Source organism: Myxine glutinosa, chromosome 5, assembly GCF_964187855.1.
Source record: "Myxine glutinosa chromosome 5, kmMyxGlut1.1, whole genome shotgun sequence".
Lineage (NCBI taxonomy): Eukaryota > Metazoa > Chordata > Myxini > Myxiniformes > Myxinidae > Myxine > Myxine glutinosa.
Genome location: NC_136265.1, coordinates 71,871,723 through 71,888,947, shown reverse-complemented (window position 1 = coordinate 71,888,947; position 17,225 = coordinate 71,871,723). Strand labels below are relative to the sequence as shown.

General features: G+C 49.0%; 2 protein-coding genes across 2 annotated transcripts in view; both read right to left on the bottom strand.

The window, feature by feature from the left end:
* Positions 1–8,075, bottom strand: part of LOC137427452 (uncharacterized) — a 168,035-nt gene extending 159,960 nt beyond the window's left edge. Inside the window, exon 1 of the mRNA XM_068116969.2 lies at positions 7,880–8,075. Coding sequence (XP_067973070.2) covers positions 7,880–8,009 — 130 coding nt within the window. The 5' untranslated portion in view covers positions 8,010–8,075. The remainder of the gene's footprint in view (positions 1–7,879) is intronic.
* Positions 8,076–12,576: 4,501 nt separating this feature from the next.
* LOC144892129 (uncharacterized) overlaps positions 12,577–17,225 on the bottom strand; it is a 75,890-nt gene continuing 71,241 nt past the window's right edge. The window contains exon 8 of the mRNA XM_078777349.1: positions 12,577–15,679. Coding sequence (XP_078633475.1) covers positions 14,772–15,679 — 908 coding nt within the window. The 3' untranslated portion in view covers positions 12,577–14,771. The remainder of the gene's footprint in view (positions 15,680–17,225) is intronic.

Here is a 17,225-nt window from a genome sequence, read left to right as displayed (position 1 = left end):
ACTCCTCAAAATCCCTTTCTTCCTATTTCCTTCTGTCTTTAATACACTTCTCCCTTCCATATCTCGGCACCTTTCCTCCTCCACTGCCTCCCTTCCCCTCTCTCACCATTTCATATTCACTCTTTCTCACTCTCTTGCCTCTCCTCTTCCATCTTCGAAGTCAAACTGATTATTGATTGCGCTACAAGGAAGCTTACAAATTTATGTTCAGATTAACTTGACACTTTCATTGCACAATGTTGGTGAGATGATTTACAAAAGAAACAATGTATGGTACATCCGATTGCACACAGTTAGTTGAACTGCTAAAGTATCATAACTGCTTCATGAATGGACACACAAAGCAAGCACTTCTACACACATTTGAACATATACATGTATTTGAATTCCATGTGTTAACATGCTATGTCCACTTGCTGAGGGCTCCTTGCAGTTTATATGTTATATTGAAGGAGCTGGGGCTCCCACGTCGATCGGAAGAATGGACGCGACAAAAAGCTAGAATTCATCCGAGTTGCTTTAATGAAATCAAACACTCAGGCACTCTGAAAACCCGTTTATCGGTCAGCAATATATATCTATTCTCCCAGGGGGTTTGCCCAGGCCCGGCGCCAGGGGGCGTGGCCCAGCGTCCTGGCTGCGGCCTGGCAAGTTGAGGGCGAGCCTGCCCGGGCATGCCCGGGCGTCCCGACCGAGGCCTGGCAAGTTGAGCGCGGGCCTGCCCGGGCGTCCTGGACGAGCCCGGCATGGTGATCGCTCCGCGTCCTTGATAGGTGCAAGGCGATTGTGAAAACCCAGCGGCAGCCGCTACACACGTCCCCCCAGAATCGACTTGCACCGGCAGGGTCAATTTGAGGGGGGTCCTGATGACCCGGCCGAAGCGACCCCTGGCGGGTCGTGGGAGGGGGTCCGGTGAGGTGGTGGGCGGTCGAGTGGGGGGCCCGAGCTGGAGGTCCGAGCGCTGGTGAGCTGCGGACCAGGGACTGGTAGCGTCGGGCACGAATTCGCCCGGGACGCGTAGCACCTGGCCATAGACAAGCTCGGCGGTGGATGCCTGGAGGTCCTCCTTGGGGGCCGTGCGAAGGCCCAAAAGGACCCACGGCAGCCGGTCGGCCCAACCGCCGTCTTGAAGGCCGGCCATGAGCGCGGCCTTCATGGAGCGGTGGAATCGCTCGCACAACCCGTTTGCTTGGGGGTGGTAGGCCGTAGTACGGTGGAGCTTGACCCCCAGGTTGCGGGCGACCGCGCCCCACAGCTCGGAGGTGAACTGTGGTCCGCGGTCTGACGAGATGTCCGCCGGTGCGCCGAAGCGGGCGACCCAGGTGGCGATGAAAGCCTGCGCCACGTCGGCGGTGGTGGTGGAGACGAGGGGAACGGCCTCCGGCCACCTGGTGGTCCTGTCCACCATGGTGAGCAGGTGTGTGAACCCCCGTGACGGGGGGAGGGGGCCCACCAGATCCACGTTGACGTGGTCGAAACGTCGTTCGGGCACGGTGAAAGGTGCCAGCGGGGCCTGGGTGTGTCGGTGGACCTTGGCCCGTTGGCAGGCCGTGCAGGTGCTGGTCCAATCGCGGACGTCCCGACGAAGGCCGTGCCAGACGAAACGCGCCGACACCAGCTTCTGGGAAGCTTTCCGGCCCGGGTGGGAAAGGCCGTGGAGGGAGGCGAAGATGCGGCGTTGCCAGGTGACGGGCACGATGGGGCGAGACTGGCCTTGGGAGACGTCGCAGAGCAGGACAGTGTCCGCGCAGGGGATGTCGGCCAGGCTGAGGCCCGTGTCCGCCGCCCGGAGGGCTTGCACCGTGGTGTCGGTGGTTTGGTCCGCCGCCATAAGCGCAAAATCCACGCCCAGGTGGACCGCGTTCGCGCTGGCCCGGGAAAGACAGTCGGCCACGGCGTTGTTTTTGCCGGCGACGTGCCGGATGTCCGTGGTAAACTCCGACACGGCGGAGAGGTGGCGCTGTTGGCGGGCCGACCATGGCTCCGTGACCTTGGCCATGGCGTAAACCAACGGCTTGTGGTCGACGAACGCCGTGAAAGGTCGGCCCTCCAGGAGGTGGCGGAAATGGCGGACGGCCAGGTGTAGACCGAGGAGCTCCCGGTCAAACGTGCTGTATTTGAGCTCGTTTGGCCGGAGCTGCCGGCTGAAAAAAGCGAGTGGCTGCCAAACCCCGTTCACCCATTGCTCATGTACGGCGCCCACCGCGTAGTTGGAGGCATCCGTGGTGAGGGCGATGGGAGCGTTGAGCACCGGGTGAGCGAGCAGTGTTGCGTCGGCGAGGGCCCGCTTTGAGCGTTGGAAGGCCGCATCCATTGCTGCGGACCAGGCAATGTCGTGCTTGGCCGGCTTGCCCCGGAGGGCTTCGTAGAGGGGCCGCATGAGTTGAGCCGCGCGGGGCACGAAGCGGTGATAAAAATTCACCATTCCCAGGAATTCCTGCAGGGCCTTTATGGTGCGGGGACGCGGGAACGTGGTGATGGCCTCGACCTTGGTTGGCAGCGGCACGGCCCCGTTCTTGGTGATGTGGTGGCCCAGAAAATCAACGGCCGTCGTGCCGAAGTGGCATTTGGCCGGGTTGACGATGAGGCCGTGCTCGCTGAGGCGCCCGAACAGTGTTCGGAGGTGGAGGAGGTGCTCGGCCCGGGACGTGCTGGCGACGAGGATGTCGTCCAGGTAAACGAAAAGGAAAGGCAGGTCACGCAGCACGCCGTCCATCAAGCGCTGGAACGCCTGAGCCGCGTTCTTGAGACCAAACGGCATCCGCAAGAATTCGAATAAGCCGAACGGCGTGATGACTGCCGTTTTAGGGACGTCGGCCGCCCTGACAGGTACCTGGTGATATCCCCGTATGAGATCAATTTTCGAAAAAATGACCCGTCCCGCCAGACGGGCGGAGAAGTCTTGGATATGCGGGATCGGGTACCTGTCGGGGGTGGTAGCGTCATTGAGACGGCGGTAGTCGCCACACGGGCGCCATCCACCCCCCGGCTTTGGCACGATGTGCAGTGGCGAGGCCCACGCGCTATCGGAGCGCCGCACGATGCCGAGGTGCTCCAACGCGTCGAATTCGGCCTTCGCTACGGCGAGCTTGGCTGGGTCGAGGCGGCGGGCCCTGGCGTAGACCGGCGGGCCCGTGGTTGGTATGTGGTGCTCGATCCCATGCCGTACTGCGACGGCCGAAAACGTCGGCCGCGTGAGGGCCGGGAACTCCGTGAGCAGGCGAGCAAACTCGCTCGCCGCCGGGACGGTGCATGCCAGCTCGGTCGGCGCGGAGCTGCTCAATGTGCATACCAGAGAGCTGAAGGTTTCAGCGTTGATTAAACGACGCCGTTGGACGTCCACCAGCAGTCCGTGTGCGCAGAGGAAGTCGGCGCCTAGCAGAGCCATGGGCACGTTGGCGGTTACAAACGTCCAAGCAAAGCGTTGGCCGCCGAAGCAGAGGGTGACGTTGCGCGGGCCGAAGGTGCGGATAGTCGATCCGTTGGCCGCAACCAAGGAGGGGCCGCAAACCGCGGATTGCCTGTCCTGGTCAGAGGCGGGTATGACGCTCAGTTGGGCGCCGGTGTCGCACAGGAAGCGCCGTCCGGACGCTTTATCCGTGATGAACAGTAAGTTGCCCGTGTGGCCGGCGCTCATGGCTGGTAATGAACGCCGGCCCGGCCGTTTCCCGGCCTGCCGAAGGTGCACGGGGGTCGGCATGTTCGGGCCTTCTGTCCGAACCTGGCATGATAGTAACACCACGCTTGGTCAGGTGGAGGCCTCGGTCGTCGTGCTGGAGGTGGTCGGCTCGGTAGAGCGGCCGCCAATTGCGTCGGCAGTTCGGCCGTCGACCGTGCCGGGTGCTCGGGCGCCATGGGTGTTGTGTCGGACGGCGGTGGGTCCCATGTCGCCGCTGCGATGCGCTGTCCTGCGGCGGAGATCTTGTCGGCTTCTCTGGCAAGGGCCCGGGGATCTGTGATCGTCGTGCTTGACAGGGCGAGGCGTACCGGGTTAGGCAGCTGACGGAAGAACAGCTCCCGGAACAGGAATGCCGGAGAGTGCTCGCCGAGCAGTGAAAGCATGTAGTCCATTCGCTCGGAAGGGCGCGTGTCGCCGAGCTCAGGCAGTTCGAGCAGGCGCCGTGCGCGTTCCGCCGATGGGAGGGCGAAAGCATCGAGGAGCAGCTTCTTAATCGCGCCGTATTTGTCAGCGGCTGGCGGGCTTTCGAGGAGGCTCAGGGCGCGGGCCGCGGTAGCCGACCCGAGCGCAGCTACCACATGGTGGAAGCGGGTGTCGTCGGCCGTGATGCCTCGCAGGGCGAACAGGGACTCCGCCTGTGCGAACCAAACCGCCGCGTGAGCCTCCCAGAAGGTAGGCAGTTTAAGGGCGACTGCCGTGTCCATGTCGATAGGTCACCAATGAAGGAGCTGGGGCTCCCACGTCGATCGGAAGAATGGACGCGACAAAAAGCTAGAATTCATCCGAGTTGCTTTAATGAAATCAAACACTCAGGCACTCTGAAAACCCGTTTATCGGTCAGCAATATATATCTATTCTCCCAGGGGGTTTGCCCAGGCCCGGCGCCAGGGGGCGTGGCCCAGCGTCCTGGCTGCGGCCTGGCAAGTTGAGGGCGAGCCTGCCCGGGCATGCCCGGGCATGCCCGGGCGTCCCGACCGAGGCCTGGCAAGTTGAGCGCGGGCCTGCCCGGGCGTCCTGGACGAGCCCGGCATGGTGATCGCTCCGCGTCCTTGATAGGTGCAAGGCGATTGTGAAAACCCAGCGGCAGCCGCTACAATATGCCCTTAAATTATATTAAAAATCTGTTGCACACCCGACACACACATGCATACAAACGAGAAAATCAAGATAGAATTACACACGTAAAGTAATATAAGAAAATGAATTTCTTAATACAGAAACTAAACATTAATAAAAAGAAATTAATAGAAGTATCTTGTAAGTGTAACACCATACAGTAAACTCCTGTCTACTTTTTCTTCTGTGTCAAACTTTAAAAACTTATTTGTTAATTGTATTTTAAAAAAATATATGCGTGGCTGTACTTTGTCGAATTGTTCACACTAGGGCATGCCCGTACTATATCTATATCTAAAATTATATCCCCCCCTCTATTTACATGAAATGGTTTGGTCCATGAAATGTTTTGGTCCATTCGCAACGCCAAAGCGAACGGCGAACGCTTTACATGAAATGGTTTGGTGCATGAAATGTTTTGGTCCATTCGCAACGCCAAAGCAAACGGCGAACGGCTTGCGAGTACAGTGACAATCCCCCCGGGGTTTTTATTAGTTTTAAAACATAGTTTAACGCCAACATAGCGCCAACATAGTTTGCAAACGTGAAATAAATGAATACGCTCCCCCCCCCCTCTATTTACAGCTTGCGACTTGCGAGTTTACGGCTTGCGAGTACAGTGACAATCCCCCCCCCCCCCCCCTCTATTTAGATGAAATGGTTTTTATTAGTTTTAAAACATAGTTTAACGCCAACATAGCGGCAACATAGTTTGCAAACGTGAAATAAATGAATACGCTCTCAAATGTGCCATCCGAGGCAGAGTGTGTCCGCCACGTTCGGCACACGCGATAGCTCGCTGCTCTCTGATTGGTTGAATCGTTTTTTGGACATAGCTCGGTAAGTAATTGTCCGATTAATATGAAACCTTGAAAAGGCACATCCTCGGGTCCCCAGCAATATACCTGGCAAGTTTAAAGTATATCGGACCCGTGGTTGTCGAGAAACAGCGGTCACAGACAAACAAACAAACGTACAAACGTACAAACAAACACACAGAGATTACTGGAATTATAGATAGATTGCACACTGTTTATACATCGATTTTATCTTGATGTTAATTCATAAGTCTTTGAAAGCAAATATGTTGTCATAAAGCTAAATATTTTTTAGAAATATACTTTACTGAAATTACTAGTCATATTGATGTTCTTAATTAAACTGTTTGAGTTCACATACTGCAATCTGCTCCACCTTCAGTAGTTGCCTCTATTTTCTGTGTGTGTGTGTGTGTGTGTGTGTGTGTGTGTGTGTGTGTGTGTGTGTGTGTGTGTGTGTGTGTGTGTGTGTGTGTGTGCGCGCGTGTGTCATGTGCTAGAATGCATGATTCTCTTTTAAATGTCTACACATTCAAGAATCAAATTATTTATTAAAGCCCTACTCTGATGGCCTTTAATCTAGTAAATTTAAAATTTGAATAAATCTACAAATTCTAGAAGTATGGTAAACATGTGGTATTCTTTTATTTTTTTAAACAACATAATTACCATCGGCACTGGACTCGCTTAGCTGTATCTGGGACTGAATAGCATCAAGGGATGACGTACAATACGAGTGCTCCAGTCGTATTCTTTTTGTTGCATTGTTAGACGTGTCGTGTACTAAATCTGTCCTGCGTCGTTTTTGAAGTCTCCTGGGCTGCGACGTCTGTGGTGCTGTGAAGGCAAACTTAGTTGGAATAGCATTTGGCTTGAGCTTCCTCAGGTCATCGGCCCTGTGACACTCATATTGTGTCTCGTCGAAGTGATCCTACAAAGAAAAAGAAAGACAAAGACTAACTTTTAGTAGGGTGTGTGCACTGTGTCACTATTGCTGAGCCAAATAAGGGCACGAGATTTGGGTTAAAAATCCTGTTTAACTCACATTTACGGGTTGATCCTGATGTCTGTTCCTAATTGTCGATTGGACGAGGCTAGGCTTACCGCTTCCTGGGTAGGCCTAATCTATCTTGGACTAGACCCTAGGCCTAGCCCCCAGTCTGCCCAGATGAGGTCAACTCTGATAGGGTAGGCCAGAGCATGTCCAGGTGTATTGACCTACGCATGCGTCTTGAAATTTACTTAGTTAGTGTTACGTAAAACTGAGTCTGGGAGAGGCATGGACACTTACTTCGCACAAGAAAGAGTTGTCGTTTGGTTTCCAGCCTTCTCGTCGAACCTTTATCTCCCAAATTTTCCTTCGTTCTGGGTTGCGGGGAAAACGTTTCATTGATTTTTTTCCTGTCTGAACGATTAGAACAACCGTATGCCGAACAGCATGGCATTTTTTTTTTTGACTGATGAAAAACGAAGCGAATGCATGCAATGCGATGCGCGTTCTGCTAGTTACGGAGGTTGGGTAACAACATGGCGCCTGTGAATCACATGACAGCGCTTAACCAATCATAGGGCAGACCAGGTTAAACCGGGTTGACCGAACTCTCTCTGTCTACAGCTCTGCTCCACCCAACCCCTCCCCTCCCCTCCCCTCCCCCCCCCCCCCCTCCCCCCACCGCCAAATTCTCAGCATTTTCAATGACAATTCTTCTTCAGTTCCTCAATCGCCGCTTCACCGGCTCAGGAGATAGACATGATTTGTACGAGGAAACCCGGTCAGGAGATCGACACGATCTTGTACGAGGGAACTCGATCAGGACATCGACACGATCTTGTACGAGGGAACCCGATCAGGACATCGACACGATCTTGTACGAGGGAACCCGATCAGGACATCGACATGATCTTGTACGAGGAACTCGATCAGGACATCGACACGATCTTGTACGAGGGAACCCGGTCAGGAGATCGACACGATCTTGTACGAGGGAACCTCATCAGGAGATCGACACGATCTTGTACGAGGGAACCTGATCAGGAGATCGACACGATCTTGTACGAGGAACTCGATCAGGACATCGAGACGATCTTGTACGAGGGAACCTGATCAGGAGATCGACACGATCTTGTACGAGGGAACCCCATCAGGAGATCGACACGATCCTTTACGAGGGAACCCAATCCGTATATGGTGTGATTTTCCATATAAATTATTATTTATTTAAATAGTACACAGCACGGACTCCGCACGGGAACGAACAGCACGTACCGGGTCCAGACCCCTCATCCCCGGGAGAACGTGCCGGACTGACCCCGATTCCTCCATCTGAGCCGCTCCTCCATCTCGGGAGGTTCGTTCTGTGCTCCACCATGGACAAATCTCCCTTCATAGCGTACATAACGTGAGGTACAGTGTGATACAGTATCCCACAGTTCAACTCAGACAACGTGAATGAAGCCTGTGAGTGAAGACCGTGTGCTCAAGGAACCTCTGAAATGAGTTAATTCTTTAATTCCAACCCGCAGATTCGTCACAAATCCAACACCTCGTCACAAAATTCCGGGTTTTGTTTAAAAGAACGAAGAGATCACAGGGATGCTGGATTGAACCAAGGCTTTATAACGTTGAATAAGACAAATAGGCTAACAACGGCGTAGCCGGGCTTGCTTGATACTTTTGTTGAAGAGGATAGTATGACCTGGGTCGGGATACCATTTAACAAATCATGTAAGTATTTAAAAAATTTGACTTCAGGCATGGACAGCCAGTTCGTGAATGACTTGGGTAAAAAATGGTGAATCGTAAGCGATGAACCAATACATTCCACATTCCTGTACCGCCTTCATTTGAACGTCAGGCCTGATTATGTAAGTATTAATTTTTTTTTGACTTCAGGCATGGACAGCCAGTTCGTGAATGACTTGGGTAAAAAATGGTGAATCGTAAGCGACGAACCAATAAATTCCAGATTCCTGTACTGCCTTCATTTGAACGTCAGGCATTGACAACAGGTTAGTGAAGGACTTGCACAAAAAACGTACCCAGTCTGAATGTTGCTATATCTTATTATAATAGAGGAAACGTATATTGTTATGTTTCTATGTTTTTTTTGTATATTTGTGACCAAAACATCTTCAAATTAAAACAACACCCAAAAACACAGTCCGTGAACTCTTAATTACGTATTACGTACTGTTGGAATATACATTTTGACCCTTTAAACTGCCGAGACCCCTCAAACCTTTGATGACCTTTTAACTCCCCCAATACCCTAAAGACCACCAAGACCCCTAAACACCCAAAATACCCTTAAAGACCCAGATGACCCAAAATATCATAAAGACCCCAAAGACCCAAAACAGCCCAAAGACCCCGAAGACTCTTAACTATCAAAAAGACCCCTCAGACCTTTGACAACCCTTTAAGTTCCCCAAGACCCTCAAAAACTCAAAATACCCTTCAAGACTGCAAATACCCCAAATACCCTGAAAGAGCCAGAGGACCCTCAAGACCAAAAAGACCCAAAACACCCTGAATACACAAAATACCTAAAACACCCCGAAGACCCAAAACACCCTGGAGATCCAAGAGACCCTTAAAGACTCCAAAGAACCAAACTATGCCAAAGACCGTTAAAGACCCAGAGGAACCAAAAGACACCGAAAATCCAAAATACTCTGAAGACCCAAAAGACCCCGAAGACCCAAAAGACCCCAAAAACCCCAAAGACCCAAAATACCCTTAAAGACCCAAAATACCCTTAAAGACTCAGCGGATCCAAAATCCCTGAAGACCAAAAAGACCCTTAAAGACACTGAAGACTAGTAAATACCCAAAAGACCCAAAACAACCAGAAGAACCAAAATACCCCAAAGATCCTTAAAGACCCAAAGAACCAAAATACCCCAAAGACCCAAAACACCCCGAAGATCCAAAAGGCCCCGAAGATCCAAAAGGCCCTGAAGACCCAAAAAACACTAAAGACTCAAAAAACACGAAAGACCCAGAGGATCCAAAAGACCCTGAATACCCAAATGGCCCCAAAGATCCAAAAGACCATAGATACTGAAAAGACTTAAATACCCCAAAGACCCCGAAGACCCAAAAGACACCAAAGACCCAAATACAGCAAAGACCAAAAAGACCCTGAAGACCCCAAAATACCGCGAAGACCAAAAAGACGCAGAAGACCCATGTAATCATGTTTCAATAGCATGTAATTACTAGACATACTCAATGTAATTAATAGATGTAAGTACTCAGGTTTCCATAGCATGTAATTAATGGACGTACTGTTCGCATAACACCCCAAGTGTTCTCATAACGCCATAACACCTCATAACACCCGGGGTTAACACCCCAAGAGGACGAATGACTGAAATGAGCTTTAACTCCGAGTCATATTTCGAACTTGGTGGGATTATCTTTTCGCGCGCGCGGGAAGGTTCGAAGTCTTACCTGATCGGACGGCCGACATTGGGTTAATCCGAACCCACAAACAAAGAAACGAAACAAGACAAGGAATTGAAATTCAACAACTAATGATTGAATGAAAAAAAAATGCAAGCACGATAAAAACGTTGAGATAAAAACTAATAGTAATAGGCTAATGTGAGGGACTCTCCAGCAGACTCAATTACAGACACAGGGAGAAATAAAATAAAATAAAATGATTTGGTAATTGTCCGGCACTTGGATTTGCAGTTCAACCACGGGCTTTTCACCTCCAAACCACCGCACAGAAAGCGCACAAAATGGCACGGAGTCACGCTCCTCGATGTCACAACGTCCCAACGTGAGGCACTTCTCGCGATGCCGACTGCCCCGAACCTCTCTTGTTCAGTCTCTTTCCACAAGCGCACACGAGCCAAAGATGCGCCACCACCTGCGACCAAGGTGAGAGAGACAGAGAGAGACAGAGAGACAGAGAGACAAAGAGAGCAAAAGGCACGCAGCCGTCCTCATTGAGAGCCAGCACAAAAGAGAGATGCAAGATGGCGAGACAGCGTCTTTTTCCTCCAGCCCTCGAATGATCGACCACTGACGTCACACTCTGTCCAATCACCAAGCGCTATTCCATCATCCATCGAGCCTCCACCAATCACGAAGGCGTGGCCTCTTCATTACGGGTCGTTAGGGGGCGGAGTCTAATCTCTGTTCGGGAATGTTCGGATGATGTCGTTCCATTGATGATCGGCAAATGCTGTTTGTCGGACCTGGTGGCATGGTGAGCGAATGAGCCCATTAGATCGCTGTCGTGGTTTTACTGAGCCCTCAATTTCCTGGCTGGCCGAATGTAATAAAACCGAATGGAAGACCACAGGAGGCAAATTACACAATGGTGAATTCATCTTTAAGCCCTATAATTAATTAGCACAAAGCCACACCCCTTATGGCGACATGCAAATGCTCTTACCTGGACTGACGGCCTACTTACGTACTTCGAGATGGCTTCTTCACGGCATACGGAGCATTCTAATCTACACATTCTGAACTTTCTTAAGGTATTTCATGCCTAACCCCTACAAACGTAACAGTATGTAATTGATAGACGTATTCAAGTTTCAATGATTTTTAAAATTATAATGGAGCAAACGTATGTGGTTATGTATGCATATTTGTGACCAAAATGTCTTCTTCAAATTTTCTTAAACAATTCCATTGTGTTATTTATATATTTAAAGCTAACCTAAGAAACACATTCATGACTTATCCGTATTCATCAGCACTACTTTTTTGTTACTTTGACTTGATTCATCGAGATGTAGATCGTGATATGGGCAAAATAAAAGATACGCCATAAAAATCCGCCCGGAAGTCTGAGGGAGGTGGTGTATTGGGGGCACATCTGCTCTGTGAGGCTGGAAATTCGACTCCCTTCCAGTTTTTGATAAATTTGTATTAAACTTCCCTTCCAGGTCTAACTGATAAAATTAATTAAAAATAAATATAAATTTGTGCTCAGTTACTTTTTATTTATACATGTTGGGTTCTGATTTGTGATTTGCAGTATATATTCAATCAGAGCACGAAATATATTTGGCCGACCTCCCCATCCCCCATCCATACCACCACCATCACCCCAGCACCATGCACCCCATTCCCCCTCCACCATTCCCCCATACCCCCTCCACCATTCCCCCATACCCCTGCCCTCCCCCACGACCCCCCAATACAATGTCACCACCACTAACCCCCACCCACCATTCCCACCATCCCTCACTCCCTGAGAAAGCAGACATGGTCAAAGATGCCTATCCCTCTGAAACGACGTGTGGTGAGGCGCATGGAGCACGCTGAGCCACGCTAGTCCAGGAAATGGCGAAACTGCAAATGGTAAATCCACGAATGTCTGGATGGAAACACTTACGTCATTGCCTAATTCTGCTTCAAACTCAATATCTCTATATTTTCATTCCAAACAGCATCATTCATCATTCCAATCACAAATTAATACTGTAGTATTAATATATCAAAATATAATGTTAAATCACGATTATATTGAGATATTATCAAACTTGCGAACCGTCGTCATCTGTTCACGTCCGGATTCATGAGGAAGGTCGGTGTCTGATCACATTTCAAAATCATAATTGTATTGAGGAATTTCTGAAACCTCCTACCCTAGACACCTGCTGGGAACCCAAAACCAAACACAGAAGGTTATTAGATTTCCTTTCAGTAAAATATGCAACTGTAATGGCTATAATAAACGCTGTCCCCCTGTCATGTGACCAGATCCTCAGCTCTGATTGGTGCACATTTGTGGGGACATACAGACAGACGGATGCTGTTCAAGATGGCATTTCCCTACGCCTTTAAAGTCAAATGATTATGTCATTTGTTAAGTGTTCCTCCCCGACCCCCTGGTCATGGTGTACCTCCGAATCCCGAGAGGAGCCACGGCAGAAAAATATGTTATTCTGTGTTAGAAATCAATAGTGAAACCACACCAATGATTTTAAACGAACAAATGTTGTATTAAAAATCACACACAAGAATAACGGTACAACCAATAGCAATCCAGAGTGCACTCTATATATCTTAGGATGGTACCATCAACTAAAGTCAGATAACTCACTGCGCTCCACTTGAGTGAAAAAGGACACTCCTCAATGTCTCTATAACCTTCTCCAAGGCGAAGTTGATTCGCTCCAGCAATCGCTAGACCGATGTCCATTCGAAACCCGAATCCCGCCATCCAGTCGAGACCCGAATCCCATACAGATGGCAATGGCAGTCACACAGCCGAAACTGTATAAAGGCGCCCTCCAGAGGAGCACGTTCACAGCTCAATCAGCAAACCGCAACGTAATTGGAGACGACGCGGTCGCGCACACACATCCCCGACAGATGATAGGATGTTGAGAAGAGCTGACGCGTAGCAAAACCTTTGTCGGTGAACGAAGCATGAGGTTCAAAATGGCCGACGGCTCTTACTTGAGTCGATGCGACCAGGCAAGGATTCGTCGGAATCTCAGCCTAAACCTGACTACGCAGATTTCTCAATCCCAGCGATAATACCGATCGCAGGATGTCCTTTCAAGGAACTCAAAATTCCCTCGCGACCTTCGTTAGACAACGCTCGCTACGGAGCTCAACGTCACGCGTATTGTCCGACTTTGCTCGCCACGCCTCTTCTTCTTCCCTCTCGTCGTCTTCCGGTTCGGTTTCCTGCATCATTTAAAGTTAACCTTTTTAACTTTTGATAATTGTTCATGAACAATAAACCATTGGAAGATAATAATAGTACATAATATCAGAAATATGTCAAGTGGGTGAAAACCACAACAACGGAAGTGACGAATCCGTAACACATTACCATTCGATTCAGTGTTACCGACTGTGGAAAGTGTTATTGTGGTCTGGTAGAGGTAGTGTGCAGTGGAAACGCGTTCTATGGAGAGATGAATCACGCTTCACCATCTGGCAGTCCGATGGATGAATCTGGGTTTAGCGGATGCCAGGAGAACACTACCTGCCCGAATGCATAGTGCCAACTGTAAAGTTTGGTGGTGGAGGAATAATGGTCTGGGGCTGTTTTTCATGGTTCGGTTTATATTTATCCCTTAGTTCCAGTGAAGTGAAATCTTAACGCTACAACATACAATGACATTCTAGAAGATTGTGTGCTTCCACTTTGTGGCAACAGTTTGGGGAAGGTCCTTTCCTGTTTCAGCATGCCAATGCCCCCGTGCACAAAGCGAGGTCCATACAGAAATGGTTTGTCGAGATCGGTGTGGAAGAACTTGACTGGCCTGCACAGAGCCCTGACCTCAACCCCATCAAACACATTTGGGATGAATTGGAACGCCGACTGTGAGCCAGGGCTAATCGCCCAACATCAGTGCTCGACCTCACCGATGCTCTTGTGGCTGAATGGAAGCAAATCCCCACAGCAATGTTCCAACATCTTGTGGAAAACCTTCCCAGAAGAGTGGAGGCTGTTATATCAGCAATGGGTGGACCAACTCCATATTAATGCACATGATTCTGGAATGAGATGTGTGATGTTCGGGTATCCACATACTTTTGGTCATGTAGTGTATATTCAAAGCATTTTCAACCATCTTCCACCCAGTGTTATATAACTTTAAAATGTCGATGTCGAAGCAAATAGAGTCGAATAACTCTGGATCAGTGGTCGGCAAGCTTCACAATGGCGGCGAGCTTTACACCACTGCAGCCGACGCTTGGCATTGCGCATGGTGATCTTAGGCTTGTGTGCAGCTGCTCGGCCATGGAAACCCATTTCATGAAGCTCCCGACGAACAGTTGTTGTGCCGACGTTGCTTCCAGAGGCAGTTTGGAACTCGGTAGTGAGTTTTGCAACTGAAGACAGACGATTTTTACGTGCTACGCGCTTCAGCAGTTGGCGGCCCCGTTCTATGAGCTTGTGTGGCCCACCACTTCACGGCTGAACTGTTGTTACTCCGAGACTAGTAGAACACCACAAAAACACACACACACACACACACACACACACACACACACACACACACACACACACACACACACACACACACACACACACACACACACACACACACACACACACACACACACACACACACACACACACACACACACACACACACACACACACACACACAGTAGATTCTGTTCATCTTCAGTTTCGTCATAGTTTTGGGGCCAGGAATTATGTCTTCAGGTTTGTGCTTTTGTGTGAAAACCAGTCTCTTCGTGAGGTTGATATATTCTCCCTTGCGTGAATTCTTTCATGTCTTTTCATTGCTGAGAAATCAATAAAAGCCTTGTTGCAAACAGAACACTTGTACGGCTTCTGTACTGGGTGTATTTTTCGATGTTGACACAAATTCGATGAAGAAGCAAAATCCTTCTTGCAAACAGAACACTTGTATGTTTTCTCTCCTGTGTGTATTTTTTGATGAGTTATTAATGTTCCTTTCCGACCAAATGCCTTATGACACATAGAACACATATATGGCTTCTCTCCTGTGTGTATTTTTTGATGTTGATGCAAATGTGATGAATAAGGAAAATCCTTGTTGCAAACAGAACATTTATAGGGCTTCTCGCCTGTGTGCATTTTTTGATGTCGGTGCAAACGTGATGGATAAGCAAAATCCTTATTACAAAGAGAACACTTGTAAGGCTTGTCTCCACTGTGTATTTTTTGATGTTCATGCAAATGTGATGAACGACCAAAGGCCTTATGACACACAGAACATTTGTGTGGCTTTTCTCCTGTGTGTATTTTTTGATGATGATGCAAGCGTGAAGAAGAAGCGAAATCCTTGTTGCACACCGAACACTTGCATGGCTTTTCTTCCGTGTGTATTTTATGATGTCGACGCAAATGTGATGAACAAAGAAAATGTTTACTGCAAACAAAACACTTGAATGGTCTCTTAATTCCTTGGATATTCTTGAGAGAGTCTGTACAGCTTTTACAACGGTGGATGGAAGACTCGCTGCGATACGCATCTTTTTTTTGAGAAGCAGTGTGTGTCATGTGATGATTTAAAACTTCTGAGCAGAAAAACTGGGAACAGCTGGAACAAGAAACCAGTTCCATTTGTTTCACTGGAAAGACAAATAAAAAAAGCATTCAAAATACACCAAAACATTAAATGACAAGTATTTCACTCAGATTAGATTAAACATCAGACATATTTCTGTACTCCACTCAATGGAGAAGCTCCATCTCAAGGATTGAAAAAGACGATCACGGGTCCTTAAGCTCACCTGGATCAGGAACAAAAGTCACTTGAAGCCCCCACAGACTCCCTCAATCCTGATATTTTTAAAGATGTGAACAAAGTTTGGTACATCACAGGTGATGAAGGTTGTGGGCAAGCTGAATCGAAATTGTGTGTGCAGTTTCGCAGAAGAGAGCAAATACCTATGTCAGGGGGGCAAAACCACCCTAATGTGCGCAGATTCTGATGCGGTCAATACGCCTTCGTTAGGCATCAAATATGAAGCTTGTGGCCAAGTTTCCTCAACATCATGTGTTTGGTTCAAGCAATAATGACTGAAGTGTTGACAGACTCACTCACTCACTCACTCACTGACTGACTTACCTACAGACCCCGCTCGACCACATAAGCTCAGTGGACTAAAGTCCAGGTGAGCTAAAAATGGTGAAATATTTGATGTAACCAAATGGTACCGACAGTGACTGAGTAAACACAAGCTCCCTTACTTTGATTATTCTGGGCAGCGGATGGCAATGTTTGATGTGCGGTCCTTATTTACATTTTCTAAGATCTCCCTTTATCCTCTTCACAAAGTGATTACAACAAACAACAACAGGCATTTTAAGGCCATTTTCCCTGCTAGAGCGGGGGTTAGCCTTGCAGGCCCCATAGTGATCTTCACAAAGTGATTCCAGATGCATAATTTTTCAGTCCGATAGGACGAAGGAGGAGGAGTTGATTGAAAGGGAAGAAGATGCAGAACAAGATGAGAGAAGGTACAAGATAAATTTTTCACCAACCGAGCCTCAGCAAGAGCGTCTTACACTCCAAACTCTGTACCTCAGGCTTCAACGCTAAACCCCACTAGTATTGCTGACTTCGACTCCATTCTCATATCCATATGGTTCTCAGTGGGATCCTTTAATCTCCTGTTTTTGTAAAGGATGGAGTACCACAAGGCAGTATGTTCTGGGTCCCATCCAATTGATAATCTTCATCAACGATCTCTCTGACTATTTGTAAAGACACCTTATCGTTTGCAAAAAAAGTATTCCGTCCTTGACTTGGGCACGCTGCAGCCTCTTCCCTCTCTGCAGACAATGATAAAATCACAAGCTGTTCAAACTCTTGGAGTATGTCTTTCAATTTTGAGAATCTCACACACTCACCGTTCAATCGCTGAATTAACGCCGGGGGGGTGACTCAGCCCGTCATCCCTCCGAGGTCGGCAAATTGAGTACCAGTTCACTGGTAATTCCCTGTGTGTCGCAAAAGGCGACTAACAGGGTTGGCAGCAGGAAGGGCATCCGGCCATAAAACATTGCTTCAAAAAAGGAGACCACGGTGCCCGAAAAAGGCCAACTCCTGCTCTGCGCTGAAAAATGGCCTCGAAAGGTGGTTACGCACTCACCGTCTCTCGACAATCCTCT